The following is a 21,489-nucleotide window of genomic DNA, read 5'->3' on the forward strand; positions in this document are numbered from 1 at the left end:
TAAATTAATGGTCCGAATTTCTTTTCTTTGGCAAGTGACCATGGTATAAGCGGGATAATGCCCTTCGAGGTGTCCATAAACAGAAGTTAATGGACTTCGCGGAGGCAACCGTCCTCCGCGAAGTCCATTAACTTCTGTTTATGGCCACCTCGTCGGGCATTATCCCTTACATAACATACTTACTATACACTCCAAACACGCTATATCTCACAAATTTCTCAGCTCTCATCTCTGTCACTGTCTGTATCACCGCCAGCGTCCCTCACACAACTTCCCTGTTCCTCAGCAACCAAATTTGCTGCTTACGGTCACTTTCGTGACAAAAGCCTGTTTTTACCGTTTCTTCCTGCACCAGACACAAAGCAAACGTGACGGCAATGTTCGCGAAAAAGCGTGGTGGACATTATTTACCCTAAGTCCGGTTTTGGACGTGCCGGTGCGTCCGGTCCGTCGACTCAGGAGGTGGGCCGTGTGGGTGGGCTAGCAGCTAGCTACACACGAACATCCACAGATTCCGATTCCAGTTTGTTGTCGTCGCGTATCCGGATCTCCTTAGACCGGAACAGACTCGGTCCAGATTTGTTTAGTCTCATTAATTCACAACAGTCAGTTTAGATGCACAGAACGGGACCAAACCGCCGGCAAAATCCCGGTCCAGCTCGCGCCGCTGCAGGTATAAATCTGCTTGTTTCTTAAGGTGTGTCGTGGGCTTGAGCTCTGCAGTGATTGGCTCTGGTGCTCAAGTGGCTATGGTGGCTACGGTTGACAATGCTAGCGGAATTGGTAAAGCATTTATGAAATAATTTATTAATGGTATCATTGCAGACTAAACAAATCCGACATCGCACACCCTTAAACCACGCAGCAGCCATGTTGTAAGTCTCAGGTCAGTCTGATCCTGATCCACAGAGATATTTGAGGAACACACACACACACAGACAGGCAGAGACTCCTTGCTTTTATAGAGAGATGTCTCCATGTCCCGTTTGCTATTTTCTTATTTAACAAGTTTGGCACACCCAAGACACACGGTTAAATTTGTGGCAGCAGTATTTCTTTTCCTGTGGGCTGCTGTTTATCTCAGTTGTGCCTTTTTAATATACAGTTTTCTTAGGTTGGCTTCCTAGGGTAGTCAGTAAGCAGTGTTTTATGCTTATGAGGCTGAATGAAGACTACGGTACGAACATGTGGTATGGAGAGGAGGACACTTTTAAACCTAGCACAAGGATTTATGACGGTGGTAACGGAAGACAGTGAATTCCAGACAACTGAAGATTGATGTCGGAGCACCAGTGGGAAACAGTGACGGCTACAGTGGTGAGCTTATACGCAAACCGCTGCCTTACGACAACACTGAGTGGACATGCTGCCTAAAATTGATGAACAAATATGTCACCGTCCATCACAGTGTTTCACTGTAGACATCACATGTCACATGCCAATTCGGCACATTTTTCTTTTCTTTTTTGCTATAACCACGTCCCCCACTCATAAGTTTATCTGTGATTTTATGGAATTTATTGTCACTCTTCTTCCATGCTTTTCCTTCTCAGCCTTATCTTTTCTCTTTCTCCTGTGCTCTCCATTTTTCCTAAACTCATTCATGTCGTTATGATTTGTATGTGGTTGTGACCAGTGATGTGGGATGACAGATGGAAATTAAAACACCATCTTAAGAGCAGACAGGGGGCTGACAGTCGTCAGCTCTTACAGACTGTTGCCACCCTGTGCCGTTTCGTCTAGAAAATGTAATGCTTTTCAGGAGCGTTGATATTGTTTGGGATTCGGGTGCTGTTTGTCTGTTTGCCAGTGATAATGGCTTGGTGCTTCACCTCTACGTTGAAGCCAGCAAACAGGGCACATAACAAATTGCTGTGCACAGACCTTCGGCAGGGGGGAGCGTTTGTGCTCAGTGCTTGGTCGACTTTTAAGCAGAAAAAAGGCTCAACATCCAACACAAATCACAAAGTTTCTATAGAGAACAATCTTCATCCTCCTTTCCTTATGATTCACAGATGAATAACTAGAGAAAATTATCCCTGGCTGCAGCTTATGAAGACTGTTTGACTGTTTCAGAGCAGAGACGTCAGTATTTTATTTTGTGTTGTGATCAAAATCAGAAGTGTGAAGGAGCAGTTTTCCATCTCAGTCCTCTCCCACACACTGTGCTCTCTCTCTCTCTCTCTCTCTTTCTCTCTCTCGGGGGCAAATTCTGTCTCAACTGATCTATCGTTAGAAAACAACTGTGAAACTCACCTTGGCATACCCCAGCATGATCATCCTCACCAGGACCACATTGATGTGGACTCCGAGGGACTCGTCGTGGTAAATCTCATTGACCTGAGAAGCAAGCAGTGTGTCAGTCAGAGGACTAGCAGTAGTTCAAACACACACACACACACACACACACACACACACACACACACACACACACACACACACACACACACATTTAAATACAACAAACAAATAAATGGATAAATAAATAAATACTTAAATAAATAAACAAGAAATAACATTATCTTAAGGTATCTTCATCATTGATGTTACAACCCCTATCTTGTTAATTCTGGCCTTCTGCTCTCTGCTCATCAGAGGAAGAGAGGGCGAGAAACAGACCAGCCTCTACAAATCACTCCATGATAACCGTAATCACAGACCAGTGCAATCACTGTTCTGCGTCTTCACGCCGGTTAACACGGTGAGGAATGTCCCATCATCGTGGGCTCGTTCCTCGCAAGACCCGTTTGCCATAACAGATATATGAACAAAAGGAGAATCAGCATCCAAATGACAGAGCCTGCAGTTGTGCACTCGCAGGCTTTGAGGAAGAAATTAGTGTTTCGTTGGATGTGTACATAGAGTATGTGCAGATGTATAGCTGGGATGTGACGATTATACCTATTTCAAAATCTATATATCATTATAATGTACATCCCGTATTTCAGATGGATCCCTCCTCGGAGGCTTCTCCTATATTTTCCTGTTGTTTCTTATCCGATAGAGGGGGTCATATGCTCCCTAAGACCCTTGAGGCAAAATGTGTGATTTGTGGTAATTAGCTATATAAATAGGTCGGACTTGAACAATGGAACATATGTTTCATTAGAACAGTTATAATGTGCGAGTTGGGCAGCATCACACACAATTGCGCCTATAAAATGATAAGAGACTGCAGAGGAGGAAGAAAAAAACGAAGCATAGAGGTACAGAAAGAGCAAGAAAGAACCGTGTTTAGTATTCAGACCGGCAGAGCTCCCTGCAGCCTCTGAAGAAACGTAAAGAGAACTGTTTAAGTCAGGGAGCCTGGCCGGTGAAAGACTCTCTACAGATACCCTGAGCAACGCTTTCCCTCGGCTTCAATCTGTGAGCTTCTTTCAAGCACACAAGCTCCAGCTGCGGCCCCGTTTCAAGCAGTCATCACGCCGGTTTAACACCTCCTTTCCTCAAAACTATCTTCCACAAACCTGCTGGGTGTTTGTTAATCGTCTGCAGGAGATCAAGTTTTCCCCTCAAGAAAAAGTGTCACTCACTGTACCTGCAGGTATCAAGGAAGAATGAAATGCACTGAATGACGGGTTGTGAGATTATTCTGAAGATGGAGAGCACATGGGCCTTCTTCTTCTTCCTCGTCCTCTTTTTTTCTGATTCCTATTCTTCCTCCTTCTCTCCCTCTTCTTCATATTCTTCTTTTTCTTCCTCTTCCTCTTCTACGTCTTCATATTTTTCTTCTTATACCTATTCCTATTCTTCTTCCTCTTCTTTTTTCTTTTCTTCTTCTTCCTCTTTGCCCTCTTATTCTTCCTCCTCTACTTTTTCTTTTTCTACCTCGTCTTCATCCAATTCTTTTTCTTCTTCCTCCTCTTTGTCTTCCTCCTCCTTCTAATGCCAGCCAACGTCCAAACGTATTATTCCAATATAGAAATTAACAGACACAGGCAATGATGGAAATTGTATTCTATTATACTTTATACGATATTTGATTATATTATAACATTACTAGCAATAAAGGAATGCCCGGAGAAACAATCTCCCCAGACAAACACAGGAATGAAGCCTTATTTCAACACAGTAGAAGTGAGAAGTGTCAGGTCACCATGTACACCTGCCTGAATGTGATTGGATCTTACTGGTGAGCTCGTTGTCAAAACAGCTGGAAGGAGAGAAGTTGTGAAAGTGAAGCATGACTGTAACTGCTGTAGGAAGTTCAGTGTGCTGCCTTTATATAACAGTGCCACTCAGATTTCTAGAGAAAAAATGATTGGATAGTCAAGAGTATGACCAGGTATGTTATGGTTGATAAAAATAACTTTGTCAATTATGATGGAACACTTTGGCATTTTTCCAGGTTTATATGGTAAATTCTGGTGAGAAGTCATGCCTGTATCAAATGACCACTAAATTCGGTGACAGACATGCATCCTATTGACAGCTGAACTTTAAAAAGGCTCAGTGGTTGTTCTGGTTGTTTTGTCACTCACTGATTGACCGAACAGTTAGTACCAATCGAATCAATGAGCAATCCAACATCTTGTCGATGCAGCTCACTGACACTATGTGAGAAGACCTCATTAGCATTTGGCCTGAAGCGACATTCAGCCTCACAGTGGGTCTCATTTTCTTTGGGCCACTGATTTCTCACTGTGCTTATCCGCCACATTGCACAATATGTCAGTGTTCTCCACTCAGGGTATCTGAAGTGGAAAATTATATTCCAGCAGCAAATAATCTTGTTCTAAATTGTCCTCAGAGCATTGGTTTTGCCGTATCAACTTTTTCGGGTGCTGCGGCAGAGGAACAGGTCAGAGCTCCGCCTTATGAAACCTAAAGCTTCATCAAGTTGAGTTTGTTGTGGCATACTATATTATTTCCAGCGATTGCTATGTGACAACAGAAACTTATTTCCCAGGTGCTTAAAGTATATTTTGTAGTTATTGTACGTTATTTGAGTATTTATATTTTCTGCTACTTAATACTTCCACTTCCACTCCAACACATTTCAACACTGTACTTTCATATTTTGCATCAGAGCTAAAGTAGTTCATTGCTAAATTAATTTATTTTATCTGCAAATTAATCCAAAGATAAAAAGTTTGCAATAATCAGGAAAATGCTGAATATCTGATCCCATAATCTGCCATTACTGGTCACCCCCTAATAAAGGGTGTATACATTCATGTAAATATATTATAAGCAGAATTGACATTAACTTAACATCAACTAAAATTACTTTTGATACTCAGTAACATTTAAAAGAACACTACATAGTTTAAGCAACAATCTTCATGTCAGAAAAGACGACGTTGCTGATTCTAAACGTTCATGTCGTAGTGGAGCAGCTCTGCTCTGCTGACAGTAGCTGCACTCTGAGCCTCTCCTTCAGGGCTGGCTAAAATTAAACCTTATGTTATCTTTCTCCCACACACTGAACTGCCTGCTATCAAACTAGGTTGTGTGATAATGATGTACTAGACAGCGACATCTGAACAGTGTCCTCCACACATTTACAGTCAGACTTCCTGTGACTGTATTCAGCCTCACATTTTACTCATTCTGCTAGCGCAACCATTGAACAGCTTAAAATTAGCCACAATGCATCTCCTCTGAGGGATGCTGGGGATTGATCGGGTGATCGATCTATAGCACTATTATACTTGATTGCTTCCTCAGCTGCTAGTCCCAACACTTATGTGTAATCTGTTTAAGAATAACGGTGATTTTCTGCTGTCCTCTCAAGTGTTGTCTTCATGGTGGAGGTTTTGTATTAAATCTACTAGTGCATTGCCCGTAGGAAATATGTATTCCTATAGAAAAGTGGGAGGTTAAGTAGCTTTTTCATGGATGGCCAAATGAGCTTGTGTTTGAAGGTGGGACATCAGGGATATAATTGGCTGTTTTTGACTACTTTTGATTATACCATTATATTTCACCTTAAAAACTATTTACCTTGCCTTGTTTGGTGTCATTATTTTCAGCACAACCTCACATGTGTGACTGTACAGTTATTTTTTCATTTTGACATATTATATTAACACTATGGACCTAAAATCACAAAATAACATAAAATCAGAGTAGGAAAAAGTTCGATTTTTTACTGTGAAAACCACAAACAGTTTAATGAACCAATTGCATTAGTTATAATGCAAATATAAATTGTTGTTTGCTAAATTTGTGCATAAGTGAAATTTACAAAGTTATATGTAACTATTTACATTTAAATGCAGGCAATGCCTCAGGCTCCTCAGCTCATTCCTGCCTGCTCCACATTCAACAGTCTCCTCCTTGTTTTGACTCACAACACAAAAAACTGACTCCACTACACACTAAACACACTACACCAAACACTACATTACATTACATTCTATACACTCCAAACACGCTATATGTCACAAATCTCTCAACTCTCAAAACTCACAATCTCTATTGCGGACACTTTTTTGACAAAAGCCTGTTTTTACCGTTTCTTCCTGCACCAGACACAAAGCAAACGTGACGGCAATGTTCGCGAAAAAGCGTGGCGGACATTATTTACCCCAAGTCCCGTTTTGGACGCGCCGGTGCGTCCGGTCCGTCGACTCAGGAGGTGGGCCATGTGGGTGGGCTAGCAGCTAGCTACACATGAACATCCACAGATTCCGATTCCACTTTGTTGTCCGCGTGTCTCCGGATCTCCTCAGACCCGAACAGACTCGGTCCGGACTCTTTTAGTCTGATTAATCCACAACAGTCAGTTTAGATGCACAGAACAGAACGGGACCGAACTGCCAGCAAAATCCCGGTCCAGCTCGCGCTGCTGCAGGTATAAATCCGCTTGTTTCTTAAGGTGGGGGGTGGCGGTGGGCTCTGCAGTGATTGGCTCTGGTGTGCGCGTGACTGTGGTGGCTCCATGGACAATGCTCGCGAATTTGTAAAGCATTTATGAAATAATTCATTAACGGTATCATTGCAGTCCAAACAAATGCAAAGTTGCACACCCTTGAAACACGCAGCAGCCATGTTGTAAGTCTCAGGTCAGTCTGATCCTGATCCGCAGAGATATTTGAGGAACACACACACACACAGACAGGCAGAGATTCCTTGCTTTTATAGGAAGATTTCCATTTTGAGTCAATAAAACCATTACTTTTCTGGTTATTTTGAGTTGGTAATAAGACATTAATACAGCAGTTCACACTAAGCAGGGTTTCCGGAAAATGGTGCCATCCATGGTGTATAATATGGCACATAGTAATATAAAATCACATTTCTTAATTACAATTCGGTGTTCCATCACAGCTGACTTGGCAGCATCAAGCTCTGCCTCCTGCTGTGTTTTCTGTCCATGAGATACACATGAGTCACACAGAGATGAGTAGCTGGAGACAGGAGAAACAGAGAGTGTCTCTGCATGTGTGCCGATCAAACAGTGGGAAGCCTGTTAGGACTGCTGTGTTACAAGGCTTTCTACGTTAATACACCCACCATCCGAAAACTAAAGGAGAGAGCAGAGACAGTCTCTGAGAAACCAAAGATGGTTAAAACCTAAACAAATATCAAAACTGACCCAAAATCAGAGGGGGGGGGGGGGGGGGAGACACATTTATGATTTATTTTCCAGATACTTTCAGATTGTGTTTTACCATTAAACACTCAAACACTCAACATCGCTGACATCAAGAAACCTCCCGAAGACAACAAAACAGCAAGAATCTAAGAATATCCAGGTGGAGGGCAGGGTTTCTGCACCGCTACACACTTCTAGTGAGTCATAAGTTATGACTGAGATGAATGATTTCCTTTTTAAAGGAAAATCCTGCATAGTGTACTAATACATTCATATAAAGGACCATAGTCTTCCTCGAATGCCATGATGTTCAAAGTCATCAGATTACCATACTGTTCACACCACACACCTCTTTTAATCAGGAGTTAATCTTGCAGTTGTTGTGGTTTGCACACTACATGACTGACCAGTTATAGAGAGTCAAACATTACAAAAATCACACACTTATTATTATGCTGTCCAAGTTCTTTGTCCGCTGATTTGTAGCAAAATAACAAGGACTTTAAAGAAAAGAATATGGGTAGGAGACTGGATTAAGATGCGAGGGCAGGAATGAAAAAACTGCTAATAATATGTAATGGCAGGCTATTATCATCGCTAGCTCCCTCCAAGATGCATGATAAGTAGGAGTTCAGAGATTTATTGTGGAGAGAGCAGAGTCTGCTCTTACTGGCTGTAGCTCATGTTTGGCTTCCCGACCCATCGGCCAGTAAACCAGATATTTAGACAGCTATATATCCAGCCGGCGTCTGCAACGCGTAGGCAAGCTCCTGGATCCCATCGGTGATTTAACTCTGATCCGTCTGCAATCTCAAAAAACCATCAGCGAGTGGAAGAATTGGGCCAAAAGCCCTGCAGTGAGTACTCTGCTGAAAGCATGTTTCTACTGAAAGAATACATGATGTGTACAAAAGTATAAATACACCCTGTCTGCATCATTTTGGTTAATTCCACCTGGGGCTTGTTCCACTTAAAGATTATCTTAATGTTACAGCATTCGTTGATGTGTTAGACCTGATTGAGTTTGCACCTGTGTGGTAACAGTTTATTTCCCAGAGTTGTATTGCAGATCATGACTGCCTGTAGGGAGCCCTGACCTCAACCCCACCCGACACCTTCAGATCGCTGACTGTGAGCCAGGACTTATCTCCAAGTGCCAGTGCTGGACAACACTGGATTTATCGTGGCAGAATGGAGTCAAATTACTGCCGCCAGGTTACAACATCTGGTAGAGCAGATAAATAAATGGAACGAAAATTAAAAAATCATATTTGACTGTAATGTTCAGGTGTCGACCTGTCTCTGGTTGTTTATGAGAGAGGACATATTGTATATTTTGTTCTAGCTGTGACTGCTACCCCAGCACTTGTTTACCTGCTGTGATAAGTATCCTTTTTAAGGCAGGACCCAGTTCTACAGAAACAAGCATGCAACACTTTCTCCTGCATTTTCTACGTGGAATTACCGGCTTAAATCTATAATGTTTTTAAGTCTGTAGTGAGACGCGTTGTTGTACTAGACTCCATCACAGTGACCAAAACACCTGAGAGATAAGCAACTGAGAGATGGATTTTACTACAAAAAGCAGTGTGAAATCATAGAATAAACACTTAACTGAAACAAAGCTGTTGTATTGGTTTGTATTAACTTACACACATGCATGACATCAGTGTTGCTGCAGTACCTAAATATCAGCAGGGGGTCCATAAAAGTCATTCATTCCTTTATGTCTCATCAAGAGGTCTCATCAATGATTTTAGTACTGTGCGACCTCTGCTTCCAGCTTGATCTACTGGGCGGTTACTACTGTTTATTTTCAATGGCTATAGATTCAACAGTTTGACTTCAGTATTTTCACACATAAAACTCAAGATATGTACACAATTTTGTATCTTTTTTTCTGATTGTTAAAGCAAAAAACGCCGATTACAATCTTCTCAAAGCGCTTCAAACTCCCCACTGGCTCTTTTATGTCAAAGCTGCTAGGTGTCATCTCTGGAGATACCAGATTGTGCAGGACATTACATTTTTCATTGGAGTCCGATATGGCAACTGAGTCCAGGTGGAATAGCTTCCGTCTGGGACTTGCAGGAGGAATGTAAAGCAAATATGAGTTTATTATTGATCTCTGAAAGCCTGAGACAGCGGAAGCTGATGCTACCGGGAGAAGCAATTTCTTATGTGTACACCGAAGACTGAAACAACCCGCAGCAGACACAATCTTTACGCAAGTCTCCAGTGAAATAAAATCCAAAAATAGAAGTGGTCTGAGACATTCAAGGCACAAATCTCCTGTGCCTTAACACCCAAACTCGTCAAAACAGTTTGCCAAAGAAGAAAAAAAATGCTCGGCTAGGCTCAGTTCCCGTGACGAGTTGTGATTAGAATGAAAATCTGCTGTGTTCGCTAATGTAGTCTCATTCATTGTGGAGGATGTGATAATACAAGAGAGGAGATAAGTCTTATCTCAAAGTGATTACAGTATGTGTAGGTTTGTCTGTGTCTGCAAGGTTTTCCCTGCAAAATATTTTGTTGTTGATCACACTGTTGACCCAAGTGTCACTGGTAAAGATGCACGCAAAGGGAAAAAGAGAAGATTTGAGGATGAGGAGATAGGAGAGAAAGGAATAATAAGGAAAAAGGAAAGCAAATGAGATGACACACAAAGTGAGAAGGACAGAGGGACAGGAGGAAGGGAGAAAAAAGAGAAGAGAAGAGAATAGAAGAGAAGAGAAGGGGGAGTAGAGAAGAGGAGAGAGAAGACGAGAGGAAAGGAAAGGAGGAGAGGAGACAAGACAGCAAAGGAGAAGAGATGAGATTGGACATGACACCAAGAGAGAAGGGAGACTAGCAGGGAAGGGAGGTAAGAGGAGAGGATGAAGGAAAAAAAGGATGGAAAGGGACAGAAGAAGAGGAAAAGCGAAGAGAGGGCCGTTGGAGGAGAGAGGCAGAGAGGTGAAAGAAGTTAAGGGGAGGCTAGAAGGGAAGAGGAGAAATGAGGAGACGAGAGGAGAGTTAAGGAAGGAAGGGGAAAGGCAGATGAAAATAGGAGGGGCAAGAAGGGGAGAGAAAAGAGAAGAGGTGACGACAAGGTAATGAAAGAAAAAGCGAAGAGTAAAGACAGAGAGAGAGCGAGAAAGAGAGAGAGAGAGAGAGAGAAGCAGGCAAAGGTCATGATAAACAAATATTTGAGGCTAGAAGCAGACACTGTCAGTCACAATCAGTGTTCAGAGGCCACAGGATCAGCAGCCTCCAGTCAGAGCCAACTGGGACCTCTACTGGAAAACACCATAAATAACCTCAGAAATCTCCACTGCCGGCCAAAGCAGCAGAGCGGTCACTACTCATCTGGGGAAGTACAGACAGAAAAATGCACCGTCTCCTCCACGGTGAGAAGTTCTCTTCACTACGAGACCTACACTTTTTTTAAAAATAGTCACATGTGGTTCATGTTCTGTAAGTCACTACCATCATTTAATCATCTTTTTTTGAAACTATAGAAGCCCATTTACACCAGAAAAAGGAAATAGTGGACAAAAGGTTGAGAATAAGATAGAAACTTAAATTATGCGCTTTAGACACAAATTGTTGAAAGAGTACTTTTCTCATTTTTCTCAGTGAATATGTATGAACATATTGAAACGCTTTGTATGTCTACATTTTCCAGTGGGCCAACGTGACAACAGCAGGCATGATAGCATTATTATTGTTCTCTGTAATTAGGTGTGGTAGAAAATGTGCATATATCAATAATAAGCTAATTTGGGCAAGAGAAAGAATCCCAAGTCTTTCCACGTTATGAGAAAAAACACAAACACAAAACAGACAAAGGCAAAGGACTGCGGGGAAAGACTGTAAAGAAAATTGTTTTAGTGCGAAAGCTCTGAAACAGTTATGGAACAAATTATTCTTTGCAGTTGTGGCTCAAAAGGGTCCTAAAACATTTCTGGATGGGAGCCTTTACAGAAAACCCATGACAAGACATCTAGGAACACAGCCAGTCCTTTCTGCAACCAACAGAATCAAAGCAAGTTCAAACTCGACACACTGGATAAAATAAAACCAAATGCAGCACCATCCTGTTCATGGGTGGTGCAATTATGTCCTGCTGATACAAAGAGGCGTCCCGCCTCAATACTGTAACCTGCATGTCAACGATTAACTTTGTGTCTTTGATTCTGTCACAATTCCAACAACATGTCATCAAAAAGGTAAAAAAAACAACATTGTCCAGTGCCTTTGTGTGTATCTGTGGCACACAATACTCTTCCACCCATCCCGAGTCCCTCAGGGAAGCTTTGATTCACAGACATGTTGCTGAGAAACAGCAGCAGCAGCTTCCACAGTCAAGCCACTATCCATGGGAAGCATGAAAACAGTGTGGCGAAAGTAATGTGCCTGCTACTCCATTGGTATGAAAATGCCTCATTAAAGGAATTCCTGGCTGTGAAGTCGGCAAATGGTGGCACATATGGCCCATTTCTTCTGTGAATAGTGAGGCGTTTCTGTGGCATCTGCTATGGGTAATCACTGCAATTCTAATATTCCTACCGAGGCAAATGACCGTCTGAATCAATTTTTGAATCCCAATAAAGAGCATCTTAATTAAATGACCCTGCTGAGGTGCAACTACAGCCAAATCAGATGTAGGAGGCAGTGCCGCTGCTCCCAGCACGCACGTCACGCGCTGTGCGTAGGGCACCAAGTGCTGAGGGGGCACCAAAAAAAGCCTAATGAAAAATCATCATAGTCATAATAGTCATAATGCCGAAATTGTTTCAGTATAGAAATACTAGGCACTTTTTTAGGCAAAACAGGCAGAACAAGAGCTATATTTAATTGCTCCTCCCCCCAAACACACACACAGTCAACTTCCCAGCTCCCCGTGGGTGACCCTCCCCTATCTCAGTGGTCTGTTGGATTGCGCCTGACGAAGTCAACTTTTTTGGAAATGGGCCTGAAAAGACAGCAGGGGTTAAGGAGGAGAGAAAAGAAAGAAGAAGAAACTGCGAGTTGATGCCCGTGCATCACTTGCAGGTAAGTCCATGTTTAATCATTCTTAAATAAGAGAAATGTGCTGCTAATGTGATGGTTAGCCCAGCATACACCTCGAAATAGCAGACGCTAATGATGCTACTGTTAGCAAACTCAAATATGTTATAACTTAGGTGCAAGCTAAAATTAGATTTTTCTGTTAAACATTATCTATGCATTTTACAAGTAACTGACGCCAGCTAGCTGTTACTTTACTTTAAAGCCCCTGTACAGACTTTTCATTTAGTGTTGATTTTGGCGGCCCCGCTGGACGAAAGCGGTAGTGTTTTGCCGGAATGAAGACTGCATTTCCCATGAGCTCTAGCGCCCACTGTCGTGAAGACGTTTGTCTGGCCGGCGCGTGTAGATTTGTTTTGGAAACGTCGGAAAGACGACGGGACTTGCTTTGAAAACTTTTTTTTTTTTTAGCAGCTATCTGCAGCGTGCATATGGACGAGGTAATGTGTCTATTTGTATTTCTACTTAATATAATATGCCGCCGGTGAAACAAAGTAATGCTGCTGTTGCACTGCAATTTCCCAGCTATATATATTACCCACGGTGCTACAGAGCTAGCGTTACAGCAAAGTCACAGTGATTGTGATGGATGTTTTGTTCTAAGTAAGAAACTGAATCATTTATAATGACAGAGGATATTACCGATGCATCGTTGCAGGTCGGCTGGGCTGATACACACAGCTGAAATGGATGCGTGATCTAAGACGTTTGTTGTCGTTTTCACGAGTGTAGTAACTAGAGCTAATCTAGTGGTAATGTTAGCCAGCTTTGTTGTAACAACATGAATTCATGTATTGCTGTAAACTACGTCCCGCATTACATTTCATAAATGAAATAAAATTTACAAACCTGTCTAGGAGGAATCGGGCGAATTATGGATCCGACCCTCCCTTCAAGCCCCGCAACTCTCTCCATCTCTGGAAGGAATCGCCAATGTTTATCCGTGATTTAGCCCTAGCTCGATCAGATTCCCTCTCTGCCTTTCGTTGGTCTTCGGTTCTAATTCTTTTTCTTTTCTTTGTCTCATTATCAGCCATGACAAAAGTTTTAGCTCGGTTAGCACTGGCTAGCGTAGCAACAAAACAGCTATGCCGTATCACTTTGGCCGTATCCTGAATGTCGTCAGTTCCGGTCTGACTGCCGTAAATCGTTTCGTCAGTGGTCCGACCCGACCAATGCCTTTCAGAGGTATAGAATTAGACTACTTAGAAAAAGCGTATCTTCACGCTGATGGGCTCATTTGCTGTTGTAGGTAACAGAGACACATCATCAGAAACCAGAGACTTTTCTATATCCAGTTAAAAACTCCGTACAGGGGCTTTAATTATAGAGCAGTAGTTTATGGTTTATTTTGATGTGACAGTGGTCAGTACTTTCTCAGTAACAGTTAGCGGTCAATGCACAAGGTCGGCTAACAATTCCTCTTGCTTAAGACCATTTATTACCGTGTAGCATGCGATTATTAGATCTCAACAGTGACCGCCCACTTTTTTAACAGCTCCGGGTCCGGAAGTGAATCTGCCATTCATTCACTCCATTGATGTTTCATAAAATCCTTATATTAAGAGTTTTAAGCCTGGAACCAAGCCAATAAACTATGAGATAAAACATTTAATTTGGCACAAAAAAAAAAATGGGAAAACTGAGAAAAAAGCAAAGGTACAAGACTGTGTACATGATTATCTTAAGAGTAAAGGAACTACTCATCCCATAAACCATTGCGAATGTAACAGCGACGTCTCTGATTAGTGGAGCTCGCTGTTACCATGGAAATATTTACCAAACCCGCGAATTTCATGTTTGCTAGTTACTGCTACCACTGAACTCTACGATCATTTACCACAGAGCTAGCATGATTTCATTTTCTGACCTACTGCGTTTTTTTAAAAGATGAGGAGAAGAGTGTCGAAAGAGGTGAAAATCACTACAAGTCTCAGTGGTAGCAGTAACTGGCGAACATGAAATTTGCAGGTTCGGTAAACATTTCCATTGTAACAGCGAGCTCCACCAATCAGAGACGTTGCTGTTACACTATAGGATTGTGGGTGGTGTAGTACTTTTCGATGACATCGCGAATAAAACGTGTTTTTCTTAAAACAAGGTTGATCATACAGACTTGTGGCTTCTGCAGGATCATATACCATCGTTTCACAATCTCATAGCTCATGGCGAGTCTACTTTGGATGGTTACGACATTATGGCCAATAATCAAAATCTCTGTTCAGAATATGAACAGCATTTTCACTTCTAGAACCTCACTGTTGAGCTCTATAGGCTTTAGCCAGGCATTTAGCAAAGTGTACCTAGCATAGTGTCATTTGAGAACGCATATTTTGGTGTTTGCAATTCATAATAAACCCACAACTATCTTTAGTATTGTCATTCAGTAGAATTCAGCAGAATGTAGGCTACAGTCTGTCACACAAATAAGGTGAGTTGTCGGATGTGCATTGGGACAGAAAATGGCTTCATAATGTGAAGTCTGAAGAACTCAGACTTTTAGTGTTACCGCTATAGCTGGCTTAGCTACATCTGAATGCGACAGAAGCTACATGACAAAATGAACTGGTGTTCATTGCATTTATGTCATGATGCAAAGGCATGGACAACATCTGCCAGTGAAATACAAAAACATTTTGTAGTAGAGAAAATGCTCTCATAACCATATTTAAGTTGTACTGAATTAAATGGTAAAATAATGTTTAAGATGTAGTCTTGTGTATCATTTTGCTCTTACTCCTGTATGTAAGATATAAATATAAAATGTCATTATGAATGATATAAAGCAAACATTATTGTTGAATTGTGTGCAATATTGCAACTCATTCTATTATGCTTTTATATTAGATTAGATTAGATTTATCCAATAGTTGATACATAAGTAATAAAGGGGAGAGCTCTTTGGCTGCATGCTTTCAGTTATAAATGATAACAATTTTTTTCAGTATAAGATCCTTTGTTTGAATATTATGTCTCTTTCTATACTGATCCTTTTTCTTCTATGGCTAGCAGCGGTACTGGTAGGAGGTATAACGCCTGCTTGGGACTTGCTGGCACACTCCTTTGTGTTGGATGCACGGATGCAACCATATCTGCAGAGGGCAGTTTGGCTTTCAGATGCAGACAGATGCATTAACTTCCAAAGCCAGCTGTGTGCTGTCTATGATCACCGTGGATCTGTCGATAAAACAGTTAACCACAGCAGAGGACTCACAGGGCAGAAGCTGTTATCGATGCTGACGACTCATAAATTCAGATCATGGCCACTTGCAAACAGTATGGGATTGTTGTGTCAGATTCAGGGGTAGTCTAACCTCGTGTGTATTGTTTCTGACCCTGGGAAACAGGACTAAGCGCTTACTAATAATGAGTCAGCTCTCAAAAGACCTAGAAAAAAAGTGAGAAAAGAAAAGTTCAAGTTGCTGTGTAAACTAAAAAGACTTTTAATGGACATTTGGATAGGTAGTTATCACTGCCTCTTTTGGGTTTTACATAAAGATGGATTTAGCGATTCTAGAGTTGACTTCTTGCTCTGCTCTGACCTCCATCAGCTCCTGAGAAAAAAAATATCCTGCTAGATGTACCCCTTCCTTCACCATCTATTCACTTACTTTTTTTGCATGCTGTTTGGTGCAGGGCAGTTAGGGTACAGTGTGTTTATCAAAGCTTAACGGCTGAAAACAGCAGCCTGCTGCAGCTAGAAGCAGGACTAATGCAAGTACTGAGATGTACCCACACGGTGAACTTTATCATGTTTTATCTACCATCGGGGTATCCAAGAGGGCACTTTCTGAGGTGGCTTAAAGGAAGTAGACAACTCTTTTTATGATGATATGCTGGTATACCTTCATGTGCGCTGTAGTTGTTTGTATGCTAACAAAATTATTGTTGTTTCATGATGTTAAAAACACTAAGGTTTCAACTTCTAAAAAACAAATCCTTTTAGTAACCATTTATCTTAGACAGCGGCTGGCGATAATAAGGAACACTACGAGCAATTAATGCAGTCTAACAAACCTAATAAAATCATTGTACCTTATATACTTGATGAAAGGCCCACTCCTGTTAAAATTCTGTCCAGCACAAAAACATTCAAAATACGAAGTGCATTTATGTAGGTGTATTACACTTAAACTGGAGAATTAAACTTATAACGAAAACAAGCGTCAGCCACTTACGATATTCATGAGAGTGAGGAGGTAATTCTGCACATGCTCCTTGCCGTGAAATCGAACCACAGAGTCATCAACTCCAAGCAGGATTTCAATGTTGTAGTCGTCCTCCCCGGCGTCACGGCGGCGACGGCGGCGTACAGTCCCATTGACCTGCTGGGATATAGAGTCGAGGGTCCCGGGTACATTCAGCTCTGGTTCTGCAAAGGGATCAAGACAGGGGTGACAGGAGAGTTAACATGGACAAGCAAAAAGCTGGAATTCATGGAAATCTGCATTTTGTTTTTGTATCAGTCTCAAAATAACATATTGGATATGAGGGACATCACAAACTGTAAGCAAAAAGCTAACAAACACCAACTTTTATGGCATTGATCAGTTTTATGTCATGTAGGTTTTAGACTGCTGGTCGAAGAAATCACACAATGATTGATGCTCCAGAAAACTGTGTTGGCATTTTATTTTTAGTTTTTTTCTGCCATTTTATTGACAAGAACAAAAATATATCAGAAAGTCAATTAGGAAATAATTGAAAGGTTAATGGACAGTTTATAAAGGTCATTAGTGGAACTCCAAAACTTGATTAGAAGCACTTGAATCTAAACTTCTATGTATAACTCACATTAAATAGACCTGACAGAACATTTTTCATTTGACAATTTAATGAGTCAATCTTTTTTCTTTTTGAATTCATTTTATTCATTTACCTAAGTAACTGCACTGTAACAGTCGAGTGCATACCTCCGGTAAGGCCCAATAGTCCCCTTTAATTCTATCAAGCCAGATTTTTATTTGCCATCCTGCTAACAAACCAACCAACTGATCAGACAGGACATGATCAGGACCAAGTTCATCCGATTAATCTTAATTTGTAACATTCTGACTGTATTTTCTATGCAGTTGATAAGAAACCACTTATATAGTAGTTAAGTCCATGCCCCAGAGTAAATGAAAATACTGTATGTGCTTTCACTGATAATGAAAGATTCATGCTGTCTGCTTAGAGCTGACAGCATGAGCTGTGCTCTTAAAAGCCTTGAACACGCACAGCTCATATTCTTGTGAATAAAAGTCAATTCAATGCTAGTAGTGACACCATACGAACAACTATATCAGTAGTTGTTTTAAAGCATTTTTACAATTCACAGATAATCTGCTGTAGTTATGTAACAGGAAAATCAGATTGGACTTCAAAGCATGTTTCTGCCTACACTTGATATGAAAATGAAGTGAATTATCTGACTTGACAGTACGGTCCCCTCTGAACTTGCTGAATCAGACCATGAAATTGCTAATACTTGCCATTTTTGATGGAGCGGCGTCCCAGTACTTAGCATCTCCCTAATACTGCTTAGCTTTACACTCTAAAGGCTAAGGCCGTCTCTGTCAAACTTCGCTGGGAGCGCTACTGATATGAAATCCATCATCTGGTCCCCCTCGGTAATCCTGCCCAGAGTAAACAACGCCTACCCGGAGAACTGAAGTGACCACAGATATCCCTTACATTACACTTTGCTGCTTTACAGTAGGAGATTACCATTTTCGACTTTAATAATGACTGAATTATCAGCAGCTTGGTCGGTCATAAAAGCAGCCAGCAGGAGAGCTGCAGGTTGAAAACCCAGAGGGGAAAACCTTGGCAAGGATGTGAATGAATCATCAGGGTGTCTTTGAGCAGCACTGTTTTGCTTTGCTGGAGCCGCTGGCCAACAGTAAGGCTGTGATTATGCCTACTGTTTGTTTCGTTTGGTCTCAGCCACAGTGGAAAATTACGCTTTTGTTGTAAAGTTTTGTATTTAGTTCATTTTAATTTGGTCTGACATAATCTCAAATGCGGCAGTTGAACCTTCAGCGCACTCTTGGTGGTTGAAAATAGAGTTTCTCAAGTGTTCACAGGCGGAGGAGACTGTTTTTCATAGACCTACCCTATCATTGCAAAATAAAACAAGCCAGTGTTTAGTACTGATTGCGATGAACAGAGCTTTTCACTGACACAAAACACTGCAATTTGGGCCTTGTTAATGTGACCAACACCAATTTTCTCTTAGCTGTTACTGTATGCTAAAGTATTTAATCCCTGTAATGCTTCTATAACTCCCAATCGCTAAAATGAACTTCAGAATCTTGTTTTATGTTAATAACCTATCTGGCAGTCACAGAAAAACCAATTGAATAAAATGATACTCATTTGCTTTCATCATAGGCCCTTTCAAAAAGCTTTGTATTGCACTTTGAGGACTTAAATCAGCACTCTGATCTTTGTAAGCTATAGCTAATTACTTATGAGAGCTGAACTGTTTGACTTACGCACACAGTGGTGCATGTTTTGTATTGCACAGCTTGGTGCAATGGTCCGTTTTCTGAATAAATCACACATCAGACCCCCGGCTGTGTGGGCAATGGACCCCTGTGGTCCCTTTGCATTTGTTTAACCTCGGGACATCTCTGTTCCGTTCCTCACGCTGAATATAAAAACCCAAAAAAACGATGGGAGTCCATAAAACTGTAGCTGTAGTCTGCCAGAGAGACACTACTGCCCTTGAAATAAAAAAAAGTGGGTTCATGTAGGTCCATGCCACCCATTTACAAACAAACCAGGGTTGGTAAATAAAGGTTACATGGGCTCACAAGTAGCTTATGTGTTACGGAGGGTCCTCTTCCTGCCGTGTTAGAACATTTGGCAGCAGGGAGTCAAAACAAACCATGTTCCAGCGCCTGTGAGTTTAGCTAAACCTGACAGACATGTCTGCGCTCTGTACTGGGTTTAACCTTTTGTGGTCTACGAACCGGTTAAGATCACATGACGAATCGGATTAACACACGCGTCTATTTGCTGTATAGCGATTCAACCTCATGTCCCGGTAATGACCTGCGGCACAGTGCTCTTGGGGGAAGACAGTCTCAGGTGGCTCAGTGCAGTTTTCTGATGCTCCCACCTCCCCAAAATAATCAAATGTGAAACCCAAACCACCCAAAGTACTTTTAGAGTGAAAGACTGGACTATATGATTCGCCTGAAATCTTCTAAGCATACATGTCTACACCTGATGAAAAGGAACGGCCGAACATTTTACTGAAGAAAAAAACTCTGGGCTCAGTGACCGTCCGCAGAATAAATGAATGTTTAAAGCAAAGAAATTCACAGTTGTAATATTCTATCCACATTGGGAGAAGATACTGGCGAATACTTGGAAATTTCAAGCCATAAATAAAAGCGCAGGCCATTTTTCATTTTTCCAGGGATGCTCAGGGCCACAGACAGGGCCAGTGATTGAGTGGAGAGGGAGCTTAAATAAATAGGAAGAAATGGCTGCCACCTCAGCCCTGGCCCGGCTCCGACAGTGTTGGGATTGTGGAGTGCATTCCTACTCTCCCCCGCTCCCGTCATGACACAGGCATTCTTGTGCAGTGGGCCAGCTTCCCCCTCCCCCTCCTGAGTAAACAGGCTTTCTGAGGTCCCTACTTCAAACGCACAGGACTTCCCCTCAGCAGCTCTCCTTAAGACCACTAGTGTGCTTCGGTCAGCGGCGAGCCCCCACCTCCTCCTACTCCTCCGCCTCCGCCTCACCTCCCCTCTCCCCACCCCACCCCAGGCCCACAGCCCAGTCCCAAGGGAGCCCCACCAAACGCCAGCAGCAGTAGCAGCCTGGGAGATGGGAGAGGCCCCCAGCCAGCCAGCCAGCGCCTGCCCACACGTGGCACTGTGCCGCAAGGTGGCAACGAGGCCAGCCAGAGCCGCCGCAAGCTAAAAATGGCACAGAGGCAGGCGACAGGCAACTCGCCATCAGCCTGGAGTGGAAATCTACTGTGTCTGCTGTGACGGCATTTATATCCACCATTCACAGACACTCGCAGTCCAGAAATGACGCAGACGTTTTGCCGGACTGACATATCGTAACTTGTAGAACCCGGAGGATAAAAATGAGGAGTACAACAGAATTTGTTTGTTTTCAGGCAAATGCATAAATACTTACGGCATAGCCACCTCCTTAAGACACGCAGATATGTATGTTTATTTTCTAATCCAAAATGTTAGTACCTAACAAAAAAAATCATTATCATTTTATGGGAAAATGCCAAAATATCCTAGGTATTTCACCCACAACAAGTAGCATTCTGGCATTAAAATATAGCCTTTAATCCTTTTATCTCATTCTGCTGTGAAGCAGAGTGGCAGGATTGGCCTATATACTCTACTTTGTGTATAAAATGATACAATATGCACATTCTAACTGGTTATGGGAATTTGCATCAAATATGCTCTGTAAGCTGATAGTAATTTGTCTCACGTGGCAAAACTAAAACAGGGTGGACAAATAGACCAAGTGAGGGAGCTGGATTTCTTTGTGTTGTTAGAGCAGGGTTCAAATATCATAAATTCAACAACAGAGAGACTGATTGCATTTAAGTCCGAAAAGTTATTGCAGGTTTAAGTCGAGAGTGACCCTCGACTCAGAGGTACTGAATTACCTCTCTAAGGACAGACGATCGGATATATGCCATGCACTCAAACTGCTCCCAGAGAAAGAGTGTTTTGATCAGTGTATATACCACACAGATCACACATGGCTTCCCACGCGAACAGAAGAGAAAATAGGTTTCAGCGCGATCTGATGCAACTGTGAAAAAAGCAGCATCGTAGGCAGGTTTGAGCATCGCCCTGACTGCTACTGCTCAACGGAGGCGATCTCAAAGGACGCAGGCCATGAGAAACCTCATCATA

The 21,489-nt window shown here is 42.0% G+C and overlaps 1 protein-coding gene across 4 annotated transcripts in view; it reads right to left on the reverse strand.

The window, feature by feature from the left end:
• The window catches only part of adamts3 (ADAM metallopeptidase with thrombospondin type 1 motif, 3), a 139,836-nt gene that overhangs the window by 62,446 nt on the left and 55,901 nt on the right, over positions 1-21,489 (reverse strand). For all 4 annotated transcript variants that reach the window (XM_030418205.1, XM_030418206.1, XM_030418204.1 and 1 more), the window contains 2 exons: positions 16,774-16,967; positions 2,257-2,340 (listed from right to left, as the gene is read on the reverse strand). In XM_030418205.1, coding sequence (XP_030274065.1) covers positions 2,257-2,340; positions 16,774-16,967 — 278 coding nt within the window. The remainder of the gene's footprint in view (positions 1-2,256; positions 2,341-16,773; positions 16,968-21,489) is intronic.

The sequence above is a fragment of the Sparus aurata genome, chromosome 5 (genome assembly GCF_900880675.1).
Source record: "Sparus aurata chromosome 5, fSpaAur1.1, whole genome shotgun sequence".
Taxonomy (NCBI): domain Eukaryota; kingdom Metazoa; phylum Chordata; class Actinopteri; order Spariformes; family Sparidae; genus Sparus; species Sparus aurata.